At 49.5% G+C, this 11,596-nt stretch overlaps 1 protein-coding gene across 1 annotated transcript in view; it reads right to left on the bottom strand.

Annotated features, from left to right (window-relative positions):
- LOC142463880 (vomeronasal type-2 receptor 26-like) overlaps positions 1 to 8,016 on the bottom strand; it is a 38,404-nt gene extending 30,388 nt beyond the window's left edge. Inside the window, exons 1-2 of the mRNA XM_075566698.1 lie at positions 7,985 to 8,016; positions 1,993 to 2,284 (exon numbers count right to left, since the gene is read on the bottom strand). Of these exons, the coding sequence (XP_075422813.1) occupies positions 1,993 to 2,284; positions 7,985 to 8,016 (324 nt within the window). The remainder of the gene's footprint in view (positions 1 to 1,992; positions 2,285 to 7,984) is intronic.
- Between the last annotated feature and the right edge of the window lie 3,580 nt (positions 8,017 to 11,596).

Genomic DNA, 11,596 nt, shown 5'->3' with positions numbered 1-11,596 from the left:
CACATATATACACATATACACACACACACACATATATACACACACACACTCTCCCATGCCCACACACACTCACTCTCTCTACACACCTTTTGGAAAGGCCGCGACCAGCACCACTATGCTCCCCCGCCCATCTCCTGCTCCGCTCCCACATGAGGGGGCATCCCCCGCTCCCATCACCCTGCGCGCTCTCTGACGCGGGACCGGGGGGAAGCGGGGGGGGGGGGAAAGCGGGGACATGAGGGGGCATCCCCCGCTCCCATCACCCGGCGCGCTCTCTGACGCGGGACCGGGGGGAAGCGGGGGAAGCGGGGGGGGGAAGCGGGGAGGGGAGTGGGGGGGGAGTGGGGGGGGAAGCGGGCACATGAGGGGGCATCCCCTGCTCCTATCACCCGGCGCGCTCTCTGACGCGGGACCGAGGGGAAGCGGGGGGGGGGGGGGGAGAAGCGGGGACATGAGGGGGCATCCCCCGCTCCTATCACCCGGCGCGCTCTCTGATGCGGGACCGGGGGGAAGCGGGGGGGGGAAGCAGGCACATGAGGGGGCATCCCCCGCTCCCATCACCCGGCGCGCTCTCTGATGCGGGACCGGGGGGAAGCGGGGGGGGGGGGGAAAGCAGGGACATGAGGGGGCATCCCCCGCTCCCATCACCCGGCGCGCTCTCTGATGCGGGACCGGGGGGAAGCGGGGGGGGGGAAAGCAGGGACATGAGGGGGCATCCCCGCTCCCATCACCCGGCGTGCTCTCTGACGCGGGACCGGGGGGAAGCGGGGGGGGGGGGAAGCGGGGACATGAGGGGGCATCCCCCGCTCCCATCACCCGGCGCGCTCTCTGACACGGGACCGGGGGGAAGCAGGGGGGGGAAGCGGGGACATGAGGGGGCATCCCCCGCTCCCATCACCATAACTGCGGGCAGCAAGAGCGCCGGGGAGGGGAGGGAGGTGGGGGAAGGCACAGATAATACTTACTGTGTCCTCCATCCTCCATGGGAAAAAAATGGCCGCTCGTTGGGGGCTGGCTCATATAGAGCCTGGCCGCGCGCCCACAAAGCCTGGGAGCGCACGCCAATCATCTGTCAGGTAGGGGGAGTTTTTTTTTTTTCCAGCCAGCGCGAGCAGGGAAATTTCAGCACGAGCAGGGAAAATTTAAAAAAACAAAACACTCGCCCGGGGGCGTGTAAATGTATAGGATTGTCGAACACTGTATATACATACATACATACATTGCAGCCTCACTCTGAGCGGCAGCAGCGTGAAAATATACTGCGGATGAGATGCTGCTGGATGTTCCAGATTCTTCATAATTGTTCCAGATCCCAGAGTGGATACAAGGCCTGATTATATCTTACACACTGTAAATCCATATTGTACCCTCTGGCGGTAAAATTGCTAGAACGTATTACCCTATGTTTGTTTTTCTTGTCTCCACTTGCGCCTAGGTCATTCTTGTTGGGAAATCTTTCTGTTACCAGCTCGTGGAGCGGTAGACCTTTTGGCTGCAGACTAAGTCAGGGAAAGTTAGATTGTGAGGTACTATACCCTCCAGTATATGTGGTAATTATATCATTTGTTAATCTCTGTGTGATTGCGCTTATTGTATTTTTCTGTTTTATATATATATATATATATATATATATATATATATATATATATATATATATATATATATATATACACACACAAACACACTCACACACACACACACAGACACAAACACGCACATCTCTCCCTAAGTATGTGGAAGATAGTGAGTGAAGAACTCTTGGACGAGCTGACCTCACATGTGTTGGGCACATCTCTCTAACCACGTCTCATATCACTGTGAGAAGCAAGAAAAGCAATGTAGAATGCAATTTTCTTAAAACATTCCCAAGATCTCTTTTGGTATCAGTGGGAAGTTTTGAAGATTGCTACTTTGGGAATCTTTTCAATTAAATAATAAAAATGTTTTAATATATAAATCCATTTTTTTTTTTTTTACAAATATATCTCTTACCTGTGGGTACCTGTATACTTGAAGGAAATGTAACATTGCCAGAGATGGGGAAGATAGCAGATGTCCAATGAAAGCCACAACAGTTCCATTTTTGTGACAGTTATAGTTAGGATAGATGGTTGTCCCCCCTGACAAATCTCGCATGGTCCCCTCCACTGCTGCCAGATCCATATAACAAGAGTCAACTATTTCATATCCCAGAGTAATGTTGGGTAAGATATTCATATTCTCATTAATTTCATTGACTGCAAAATCAAACGCCAGAAAGTGCCGAAGAAAACGAATGGAGCGTCTGTAAAAAGAGATCATCCTTGTAAAAAAGGTTTACGTTTAGGCCCATGCTAAAAAGTATTTTGCTATAAGACACCTTTGTGCGATGGAGGACAGTCCACTGACTTAAATCTCAGGAATGTGCCTTATAGCAAAAGACATAAGGTACTTGTGATATCTGGGAGTAATATTCTGCAATCGGGTTTCCTTATATTTGACACAGAACATAGGGAGGTTAACATCACTTCAGATCTGATGGTGTTTTTGTTAACGCTAAAGAAAGGGGTAAAGAAACCCACGCATAGAACTTGGGTCAGTCCCATACAATACATTGTCACAATACCCTCTTAAAAATACTCCCCAAATAGTTCACTGATGCAGAAGATGCTCGTCTTATTCAAAATAAATTATGCAAAGTACCATACTACATTTATAGTTAGGGGTTTATAAAATAAGGCCCAAACTCACATTAATCTGAGTGGGAGTTTTCGGAAAGGCTACTTCGGGTCCTTTGAATACCCCATTTAAATGAAATGTCTTCACAATCCTTAAGAGCTGCAATCAAGATCTTATCTTGCATTAAACGGGCAATGGATAGAAGGGAAGTCAACATAATTATGCCCCTTTATAAAACATTAGTAAGACCACACCTTGAATATTGAGTACAATTGGGGCACCAATCCTAAGAAAGACATTATGGAATTAGAGAGAGTGCAGAGAAGACCCACCAAATTAATAAAGGGGAGGGACAATCTAACTTATGAGAAGAGGCTAGCTAAATTAGATTTGTCTTCTTTCAAAAAGAAGTGACTAAGAGGGGATATGATAACTATATACAAATATATTCAGTGACAGTACAAAGAGCTTTCAAAAGAACTATTCATCCCACGGGCAGTACAAAGGACTCGGGGTCACCCCTTAAAGCAGGCCTGCACAACTTGTAAAGCGAGAAGGGCCGAACTGCTCCAAGGAAAAAAAATTTGGGCCGAACGGGTAAAATCATCATCATCATCATCATCATCATCATCATCATCATCATCATCATCATCATCATCATCATCATCATCATCATCATCATCATCATCATCATCATCGTCGTCATCATCATCATCACCTGCACCTTACTTCTCCCCCCTGCACCTCAACTCACTCACTTCCCTGCACCTCACCTCCCCCCTGCACCTCACTCACTCCTCTGCACCTTACTCACTCTCCCCCTGCACCTCACCTCTCATCACCCCACTACACCTCCCCCCTGCACCTAACCTCCCCCCCTGCACCTCACCTCACGCCCCTGCACCTCACCCCCCTGTACCTCACCTCACTCCCCTGCACCTCACCTCCCCCCTGCACTTCACCCCCCCCGCACCTCACCTCCAACCCTGCACCTCACCTCCCCCCTGCACCTCACCCCCCCTGCACCTCATCTCACATCACCCCACTACTCCTCCCCCCTGCACCTCACCTCCCCCCCTGCACCTCACCTCAAGCCCCTGCACCTCACGCCCCTGCACCTCACCTCACTCACTCCCCTGCACCTCAGCTCCCCCCTGCACTTCACCTCACGCCCCTACACCTCACCTCACACCCCTGCACCTCACCCCCCCTGCACCTTACCTCAATCCCCTGCACCTCACCTCCCCCTGAACCTCACCTCCCCCCCTGCACCTCACCTCACTCCCCTGCACCTCACCTCACTCCCCTGCACCTCACCTCTCCTCCCTGCACCTCACCTCACGCCACTGCACCTCACCTCACACCCCTACACCTCACCTCACGTCCCTGCACCTCACCCCCCCTCACCTCACCCCTGCACCTCACCTCCCCCCTTGCACCTCACCTCACTCCCCTGCACCTCACCTCTCCTCCCTGCACCTCACCTCACGCCCCTGCACCTCACCTCACACCCCTACACTTCACCTCACTCCCCTGCACCTCCCCTCCCCCTGCACCTCACCTCACTCCCCTGCACCTCACCTCCCCCCCTTGCACCTCACCTCCCCCCTGCACCTCACCTCACTCACTCCCCTACGCCTCACTCACTCCCCTGAACCACAACCCCCTGCACCTCACCTCCCCCCCTGCACCTCACCTCCTCCCCTGCACCTCACCTCCCCCCCTGCACCTCACCTCACTCCCCTGCACCTCACCTCCCCCCTGCACCTCACCTCCCCCCCTGCACCTCACCTCACACCCCTGCACCTCACCCCCTGCACCTCACATCACTCACTCCCCTGCACCTCACCTCCCCCCCTGCACCTCACCTCCCCCCTGCACCTTACCTCCCCCCCTGCACCTCACCTCACTCCCCTGCACCTCACCTCCCCCCTGAACCTCACCTCACTCCCCTGCACCTCACCTCTCCCCCCTGCACCTCACCTCACGCCCTGCACCCCACCTCACGCCCCTACACCTCACCTTACGCCCTGCACCTCACCCCCCCTGCACCTCACCTCACTCACTACACTGCACCTCACCTCCCCCCCTGCACTTCACCTCCCCCCTGCACCTCACTCCCCTGCACCTCACCTCCCACCCTGCACCTCACCTCACATCACCCCACTACACCTCCCCCCTGCACCTCACATCACCCCACTACACCTCCCCCCTGCACCTCACATCACCCCACTACACCTCCCCCCTGCACCTCACATCACCCCACTACACCTCCCCCCCTGCACCTCACCTCCCATCACTCTCCTCCCTGCACCTCACATCACCCCACTACACCTCCCCCCCTGCACCTCACGCCCCTGCACCTCACCCCCTCTGCACCTCACCTCACTCACTCCCCTGCACCTCACCTACCCCCTGCACCTCACCTCACTCCCCTGCACCTCACCTCCCCCCCTGCACCTCATCTCCCCCACTGCACCTCACCTCACTCCCCTGCACCTCACCTCTCCTCCCTGCACCTCACACCCCTACACCTCACCTCATGCCCCTGCACCTCACCCCCCCTCACCTCACCCCTGCACCTCCCCTCCCCCCCTGCACCTCACCTCACTCCCCTGCACCTCACCTCCCCCCCTTGCACCTCACCTCCCCCCTGCACCTCACCTCACTCACTCCCCTGCACCTCCCCCTTGCACCTCACCTTCCCCCCCCTTGCACCTCACCTCCCCCCCAACTGCACCTCACCTCTCCCCCAACGGCACCTCACGGCAGCAGAGCAGGCAGGACTCGCACACTCGTGCAGTCCTGAGAGCAGGTTCGAGGAGGAGGAGGGGGCAGCGGGCTTGCGGGCCGGAGAGCGACTCCCGGGCGGGGGGGGTGGGGTGGGGTTTAGCAGCTCGCGGCCAGGAGGGGGAGGGGAGGAAGTGGCTCGCGGCCAGGAGGGGGGGGAGGGAAGCGGCCTGTGGTCGAGAGAGGAGGGGGGGAGAGCGGCTCGAGGGCGGGAGAGGAGGGGGCAAGCGGGCTCGCGGGGGGAGGAGGACGGGGAAAGCCGCTGCGGGCCGCACAATGAGTGGAGGCGGGCCACACAATGAGTGGAGGCGGGCCGCACAATGAGTGGAGGCGGGCCGCACAATGAGTGGAGGTGGGCCGCACAATGAGTGGAGGCGGGCCGCACAATGAGTGGAGGCGGGCCGCACAATGAGTGGAGGCGGGCCGCACAATGAGTGGAGGCGGGCCGCACAATGAGTGGAGGCGGGCCGCACAATGAGTGGAGGCGGGCCGCAGAATGAGTGGAGGCGGGCCGTACAATGAGTGGAGGCGGGCCGCACAATGAGTGGAGGCGGGCCGCACATTGAGTGGAGGCGGGCCGCATGTTGTGCAGGCCTGCTTTAAAGGTTGAGGAAAGTAGATTTCACCAGCATCAAAGGAAAGGGTTCTTTAAGGAAGGGGCACTTAAAAGGTAGAATTCATTACCCATGGAGACTGTGATGGCAGATACAATAGAATTGTTCAAGAAAAGGTTGGACATCTTTTTAGAAAGGAAAGGTATACCGGGATATACCAAATAAGTAAACATGGGAAGGATATTGGCCCAGTGAGCAATCTGATTGCAAATATTTAAAGTCAGGAAGGAATTTACTTTTCCCCTTATGAGATATAATTGCATGATATTTCACTGGGGTTGGGAGGGGGGGGGGGGGTATTTGCCTTCCATCAATATGCTGTAAGTAGTGATATAGGATAGAGTATCTGTCGTCTAAATTTGGCATAGGTTGAACTTGATGGACGTATGTCTTTTTTAACCTCATTTACTATGTAACTATGTAACTGTAGCTATAGTAACTATATCAGACTGATCATTCCAACACCTGATACTTTGTATTCAAATGCACCAATCCACAAACACACATTAACACATAACAAACTCACTGATGCACACGGAGTATGTACACATACACTGATATACAAACACCCTGCTACACACATCAGCATTCAAATACACACAGAGTTTACACAGAAGTTGGCACATGCACGCACACACGTGCAAATACAGGAGCTATACAGACACACACACAACCTGGGTTTTTACATTAAGCCTTATTATACATTTTGAATAAAGGGCCAAGGTCTACACAATGCAGTCATTTTATAAACATGCTGACTGATACATGAAGATAGAATAAAGTAATACTTACAAATCACATAAAGAAACTTTAGGTGCATGATATTGGGTTAGCATATATAATCGTCCGTAGTACAACTGCATGACTCCTCCTAGGAGTATGTCTCCTTCTTTGATGTAGTTTGAATTTTCCCCATTTAGCCTCAATGAACAGACTGGGATTGCACTTGTCTTTCCGAAAGCATCACTAACGAGCAGCAAAGTCACAATTATCTTCTTCAGGAATCTATTTCAGAAAGGGGGGAGGATGGCCTTAAACAAGGTCAAATTGTGTACCTTGCACAACACCAAAAGTAGGTCACAAAGGAGGGGAGAGAGAGATGTGTTGTATCCTGTATAGTAACGGAACAAAAACTGCAATAAAGGGTGCGGAGGTGGTGCTGGCAGGGAATGTGGATTATAATGAACACAGGAAAGAAAGAAAGCTCCCTAATGGCCGCATTGAAGAAAACACCTATGCCTGTATTAAAAATTACTATTTATTAATAAATTGATTAAAATATATTTATTGCAGCAATTCTAACGTGAACCAAAATGATTAAAATAAATTAAAAATGGAGGAGGTGTCTGTGTGCTCTAATTCAAACCGACAGTGTAAATTAGGAATAACTATTAATTATTATGTTGTCCCACTGTTATATAATTATACTAACAGTGGTAGTTATTCCAATACAGTTCTAGGTCGTTTGAAGACTACTCCTAGATATGTGAGAAATGGAGAGTATTACCAGCTCTGTGTGTGCTCAAACACTAATAGTGGGTGGAGTGTTCAATTGAGCCAGCTATATACAGATATATGCACGTATAAACACACAGTTTTACAAGACCATTAGGTTCAAAAGTTAATGAGCCTATAGGTCTGTCTTGGTGAGCGAATTAGCAAGTAATGATCAAATGCTTAAATAGATATGCAGCTATCTCAAGATCACAAAGTATGTGTCTTGTACTCGAATCCATACCATACAAGAAGTAGTCAGAGTTTTGTGCTTCCCATATTGAAGGCTCCGAAACACTCTAACTGAGAAAAGGCACCAGACCTCTCCGATTTAGCCTGTGCACTGGGTGGTAGCGCTTAGCCTGCCCAACATATGTTTCACCGTTGTGGCTTCATCGGGGGCCATTTCAGAAAGGCAGAAATCTCACTGTCGGCGTTTAAACAGATATTTGAAAGACATTTTGCGCATAACTCACCATGGGCTTTGCCGGAAGTTTTGGTTATTGTGATGTGAAGTGTAGAGATGAGAGGACTGGTCTGAATCGTCTTCCCGGTCTCAATCCCCTTCCTGGTCTAAATCCCCTTCCCGGTCTGAATCCCCTTCCCGGTCTAAATCCCCTCCCTGGTCTAAATCCCCTTCCCGGTTTGAATCCCCTTCCCGGTCTGAATCCCCTTCCCAGTCTGAATCCCCTTCCTGGTCTAAATCCCCTTCCTGGTCTAAATTCCCTTCCTGGTCTAAATCCCATTCCCGGTCTAAATCCCCTTCCTGGTCTAAATCCCCTTCCTGGTCTAAATCCCCTTCCCAGTCTAAATCCCATTCCCGGTCTAAATCCCCTTTCTGAACTAGATCCCCATCCTGGTCTGAATCCCATTCCCGGTCTAAATCCCCTTCCTGGTCTGAATCCCCTTCCTGGTCTAAATCCCCTTCCTGGTCTAAATCCCCTTCCTGGTCTAGATCCCCTTCCTGGTCTGAATCCCCTTCCCGGTCTGAATCCCCTTCCTGGTCTGAATCCCCTTCCTGGTCTGAATCCCCTTCCTGGTCTAAATCCCCTTCCTGGTCTAAATCCCCTTTCTGGTCTAAATCCCCTTCCCGTTCTAAATCCCCTTCCCGGTCTAAATCCCATTCCTGGTCTAAATCCCCTTCCTGGTCTAAATCCCCTTCCCGGTCTAAATCCCATTCCCGGTCTAAATCCCCTTCCTGAACTAGATCCCCTTCCTGGTCTGAATCCCCTTACTGGTCTGAATCCCCTTCCTGGTCTAAATCCCCTTCCTGGTCTAAATCCCCTTCCTGGTCTAAATCCCCTTCCTGGTCTAAATCCCCTTCCCGGTCTAAATCCCATTCCCGGTCTAAATCCCCTTCCTGAACTAGATCCCCTTCCTGGTCTGAATCCCCTTCCTGGTCTAAATCCCCTTCCTGGTCTGAATCCCCTTCCTGGTCTAAATCCCCTTCCTGGTCTAAATCCCCTTCCTGGTCTAGATCCCCTTCCTGGTCTGAATCCCCTTCCCGGTCTGAATCCCCTTCCTGGTCTGAATCCCCTTCCTGGTCTGAATCCCCTTCCCAGATTTCCCAGAGCTTGTCAGACAAAATCCGATCCGCACGTTGAAATCCGAGTTCCGATTTTAGCAACTATAGCCCACGCCGATTGGTTATTCGAGCAGCATAGACAGATTTAATAAAATCCAACGTCTGATTTAACGTTAACCCGGTCCACAGAACGTGTTTATATCGGATCGGACCAATTGGAAAAAAAGAAAAAGAATCTGCCTTTTTACGACTAATGCGCAGCTGAGAGGATCTGGCTAATCCGCAACGGGTTAACATTGGAGCCAAAAATGTGTCCATCTCTAGTGAGTAAGAGTCACTTCTAATATACATGTCTTAGAACAGGGGTGGCCAATCTGTGGCCCACGGGCCACGTTGGCATGTGGAATGACTCACGTTACTGAGCAACGTAAAAAACAAAAACGACTGAAAAATCGATTAAGAAACCATACGAAATCCATAAAATTAAATAACATGACCGGAGAAACTCATAAATATTAACATAAATTTTGAACATTGAACACAATTTGAATAACTTTAATTAAAAACAAAACATAAATCACATTAGTTTTAATAACTAGTTTAAATAATTACAATTAAATGTAACTTATTCCCCATATTTGTTTTGTGAGCCGACGTTTTGAGCAGTGAGTATGGATCTGCATTGACAGACGCTCATTTGGGCGCAGTCTGCTTCTGTTATCAACCTCGGACATCAATCCCAATATGGAGAAACTGGGAACTGAAATGCAAGTTCAGAAATCACATTCAGATATTTAAATTCACATTCTTCTTTTTTTTTTTTAAATTAGGATTTGAAGTTTTTTTTTTTTACATAAAAGATGTTTGTAATATTTTAATGTTTTATTATCCTTCTTTACTTTTGCCATTTATTTAGTTTAGAGTTGGCTGTTTATTTAAGACGGATGTAGAGGGTCTGTTTAGTGGTAAGTTGGAAAATAATTCCTTAAAGGATTCTTTAATACAATGTTTCTATATTTGTATTTTTAAGGGAAATTAATACTTTTATTGCAATCTAATCTGCTCTTCTTATTAAAGCTGCAAACGAGATGTAGAAAATATTCTAATCCCATCGCTGATGCTGTTTTCGGACCATTTAGGCATCTGGGGAAAATATGTTAATTTGCCAAAACCAGCATCCTTTTTACACAAAAAGTATTTACTAGTTAATAATTAATTAACAATAAGGATTACAATAAATTAGTAATGTACAGTAAGGGTATCTGCTTTGACTTGTAAAAAGTTGTCGATTTGTCTTATTTTTATGTGATATACAATAAAATAAGGTTAGTAGCTGCTCACCTAAAGCAAACTGGACACAGACAGGATAAAAAAATGAACCACACGGGTCAGTACATGGTTTCCTTCATAACAATGACCTATATCCACTGGTCAAATAGCTCAAAAAAGGTGTGAAACTGCTCCTAATATAACACGGGAAGTAGGGGGTCCCCGAGGCTGAAATGAATGCGGTTCAGCTCCAGAGACCCCCTGCTTGAATACTGAGCTATAAAAATGAAATAAAAACAGTGTGATCACCTGTAAGAGCTATGCAGGGAGATGCAGCTCTCTCTGTGCAGGGAGATCACCTGTAAGAGCTGTGCACGGAGATGCAGGGAGGGTCAGCTCTCTCTGTGCAGCTCTCTCTGTGCAGCTCTCTCTGTGCAGCTCTCTCTGTAACAAGGGAAGTAGGGGGTCTCCAAGGCTGAAATGAATGCGGTTCAGCTCCAGAGACCCCCTGCTTGAATACTGAGCTATAAAAATGAAATAAAAACAGTGTGATCGCCTGTAAGAGCTGTGCAGGGAGATGCAGCTCTCTCTGTGCAGGGAGATCACCTGTAAGAGCTGTGCAGGGAGATGCAGCTCTCTCTGTGCAGGGAGATCACCTGTAAGAGCTGTGCAGGGAGATGCAGGGAGGGTCAGCTCTCTCCGTGCAGCTCTCTCCGTGCAGCTCTCTCTGTGCAGCTCTCTCCTTATAACTTGTGTTGATAAAGAGCTAAATTTTTTAGTGTAATGTTATTCGTAAAGGTCACTGTGAAAAAAATGTATTTTGTTACCTATGTAAAGATGCGTCAAAACAAATGTATTGAATCCGTCATGGCGCTTAAAGTAGGAGCGATGCGACGCATTGGATGCGATCGCTGGAAGTCATTTCAGTTTGATTTTTCTGGCGACCGTAGCGTGACGTCAGCGTCGCTGTCGCCTGGACTATAAGCGCGGCCTAAGGAAACATCCGTGCTGCATCAAATACATGTTTGGTTCATACCTGGCAACCTCATTCTGCTCTAGCAGCTTAAACAGACATTTTGTGTTCACGCCAAGCTGAACTTGGTAGACGATTTTGACCCACCCCTCTAATTATTTTTGGAGCACATACTATTTTCGTACATACCATTTGCATCTGTAGCCTAGCGCAGTCCCTATCCATGCGCCAAGAAGAAAAAACACATTTTGATGCTGAAAGCGCAGATTGATA

The sequence above is a fragment of the Ascaphus truei genome, chromosome 12 (genome assembly GCF_040206685.1).
Source record: "Ascaphus truei isolate aAscTru1 chromosome 12, aAscTru1.hap1, whole genome shotgun sequence".
Lineage (NCBI taxonomy): Eukaryota > Metazoa > Chordata > Amphibia > Anura > Ascaphidae > Ascaphus > Ascaphus truei.
Note: the sequence above shows the minus strand (reverse complement) of the source record. Positions and strands in the feature narration are given on the sequence as shown.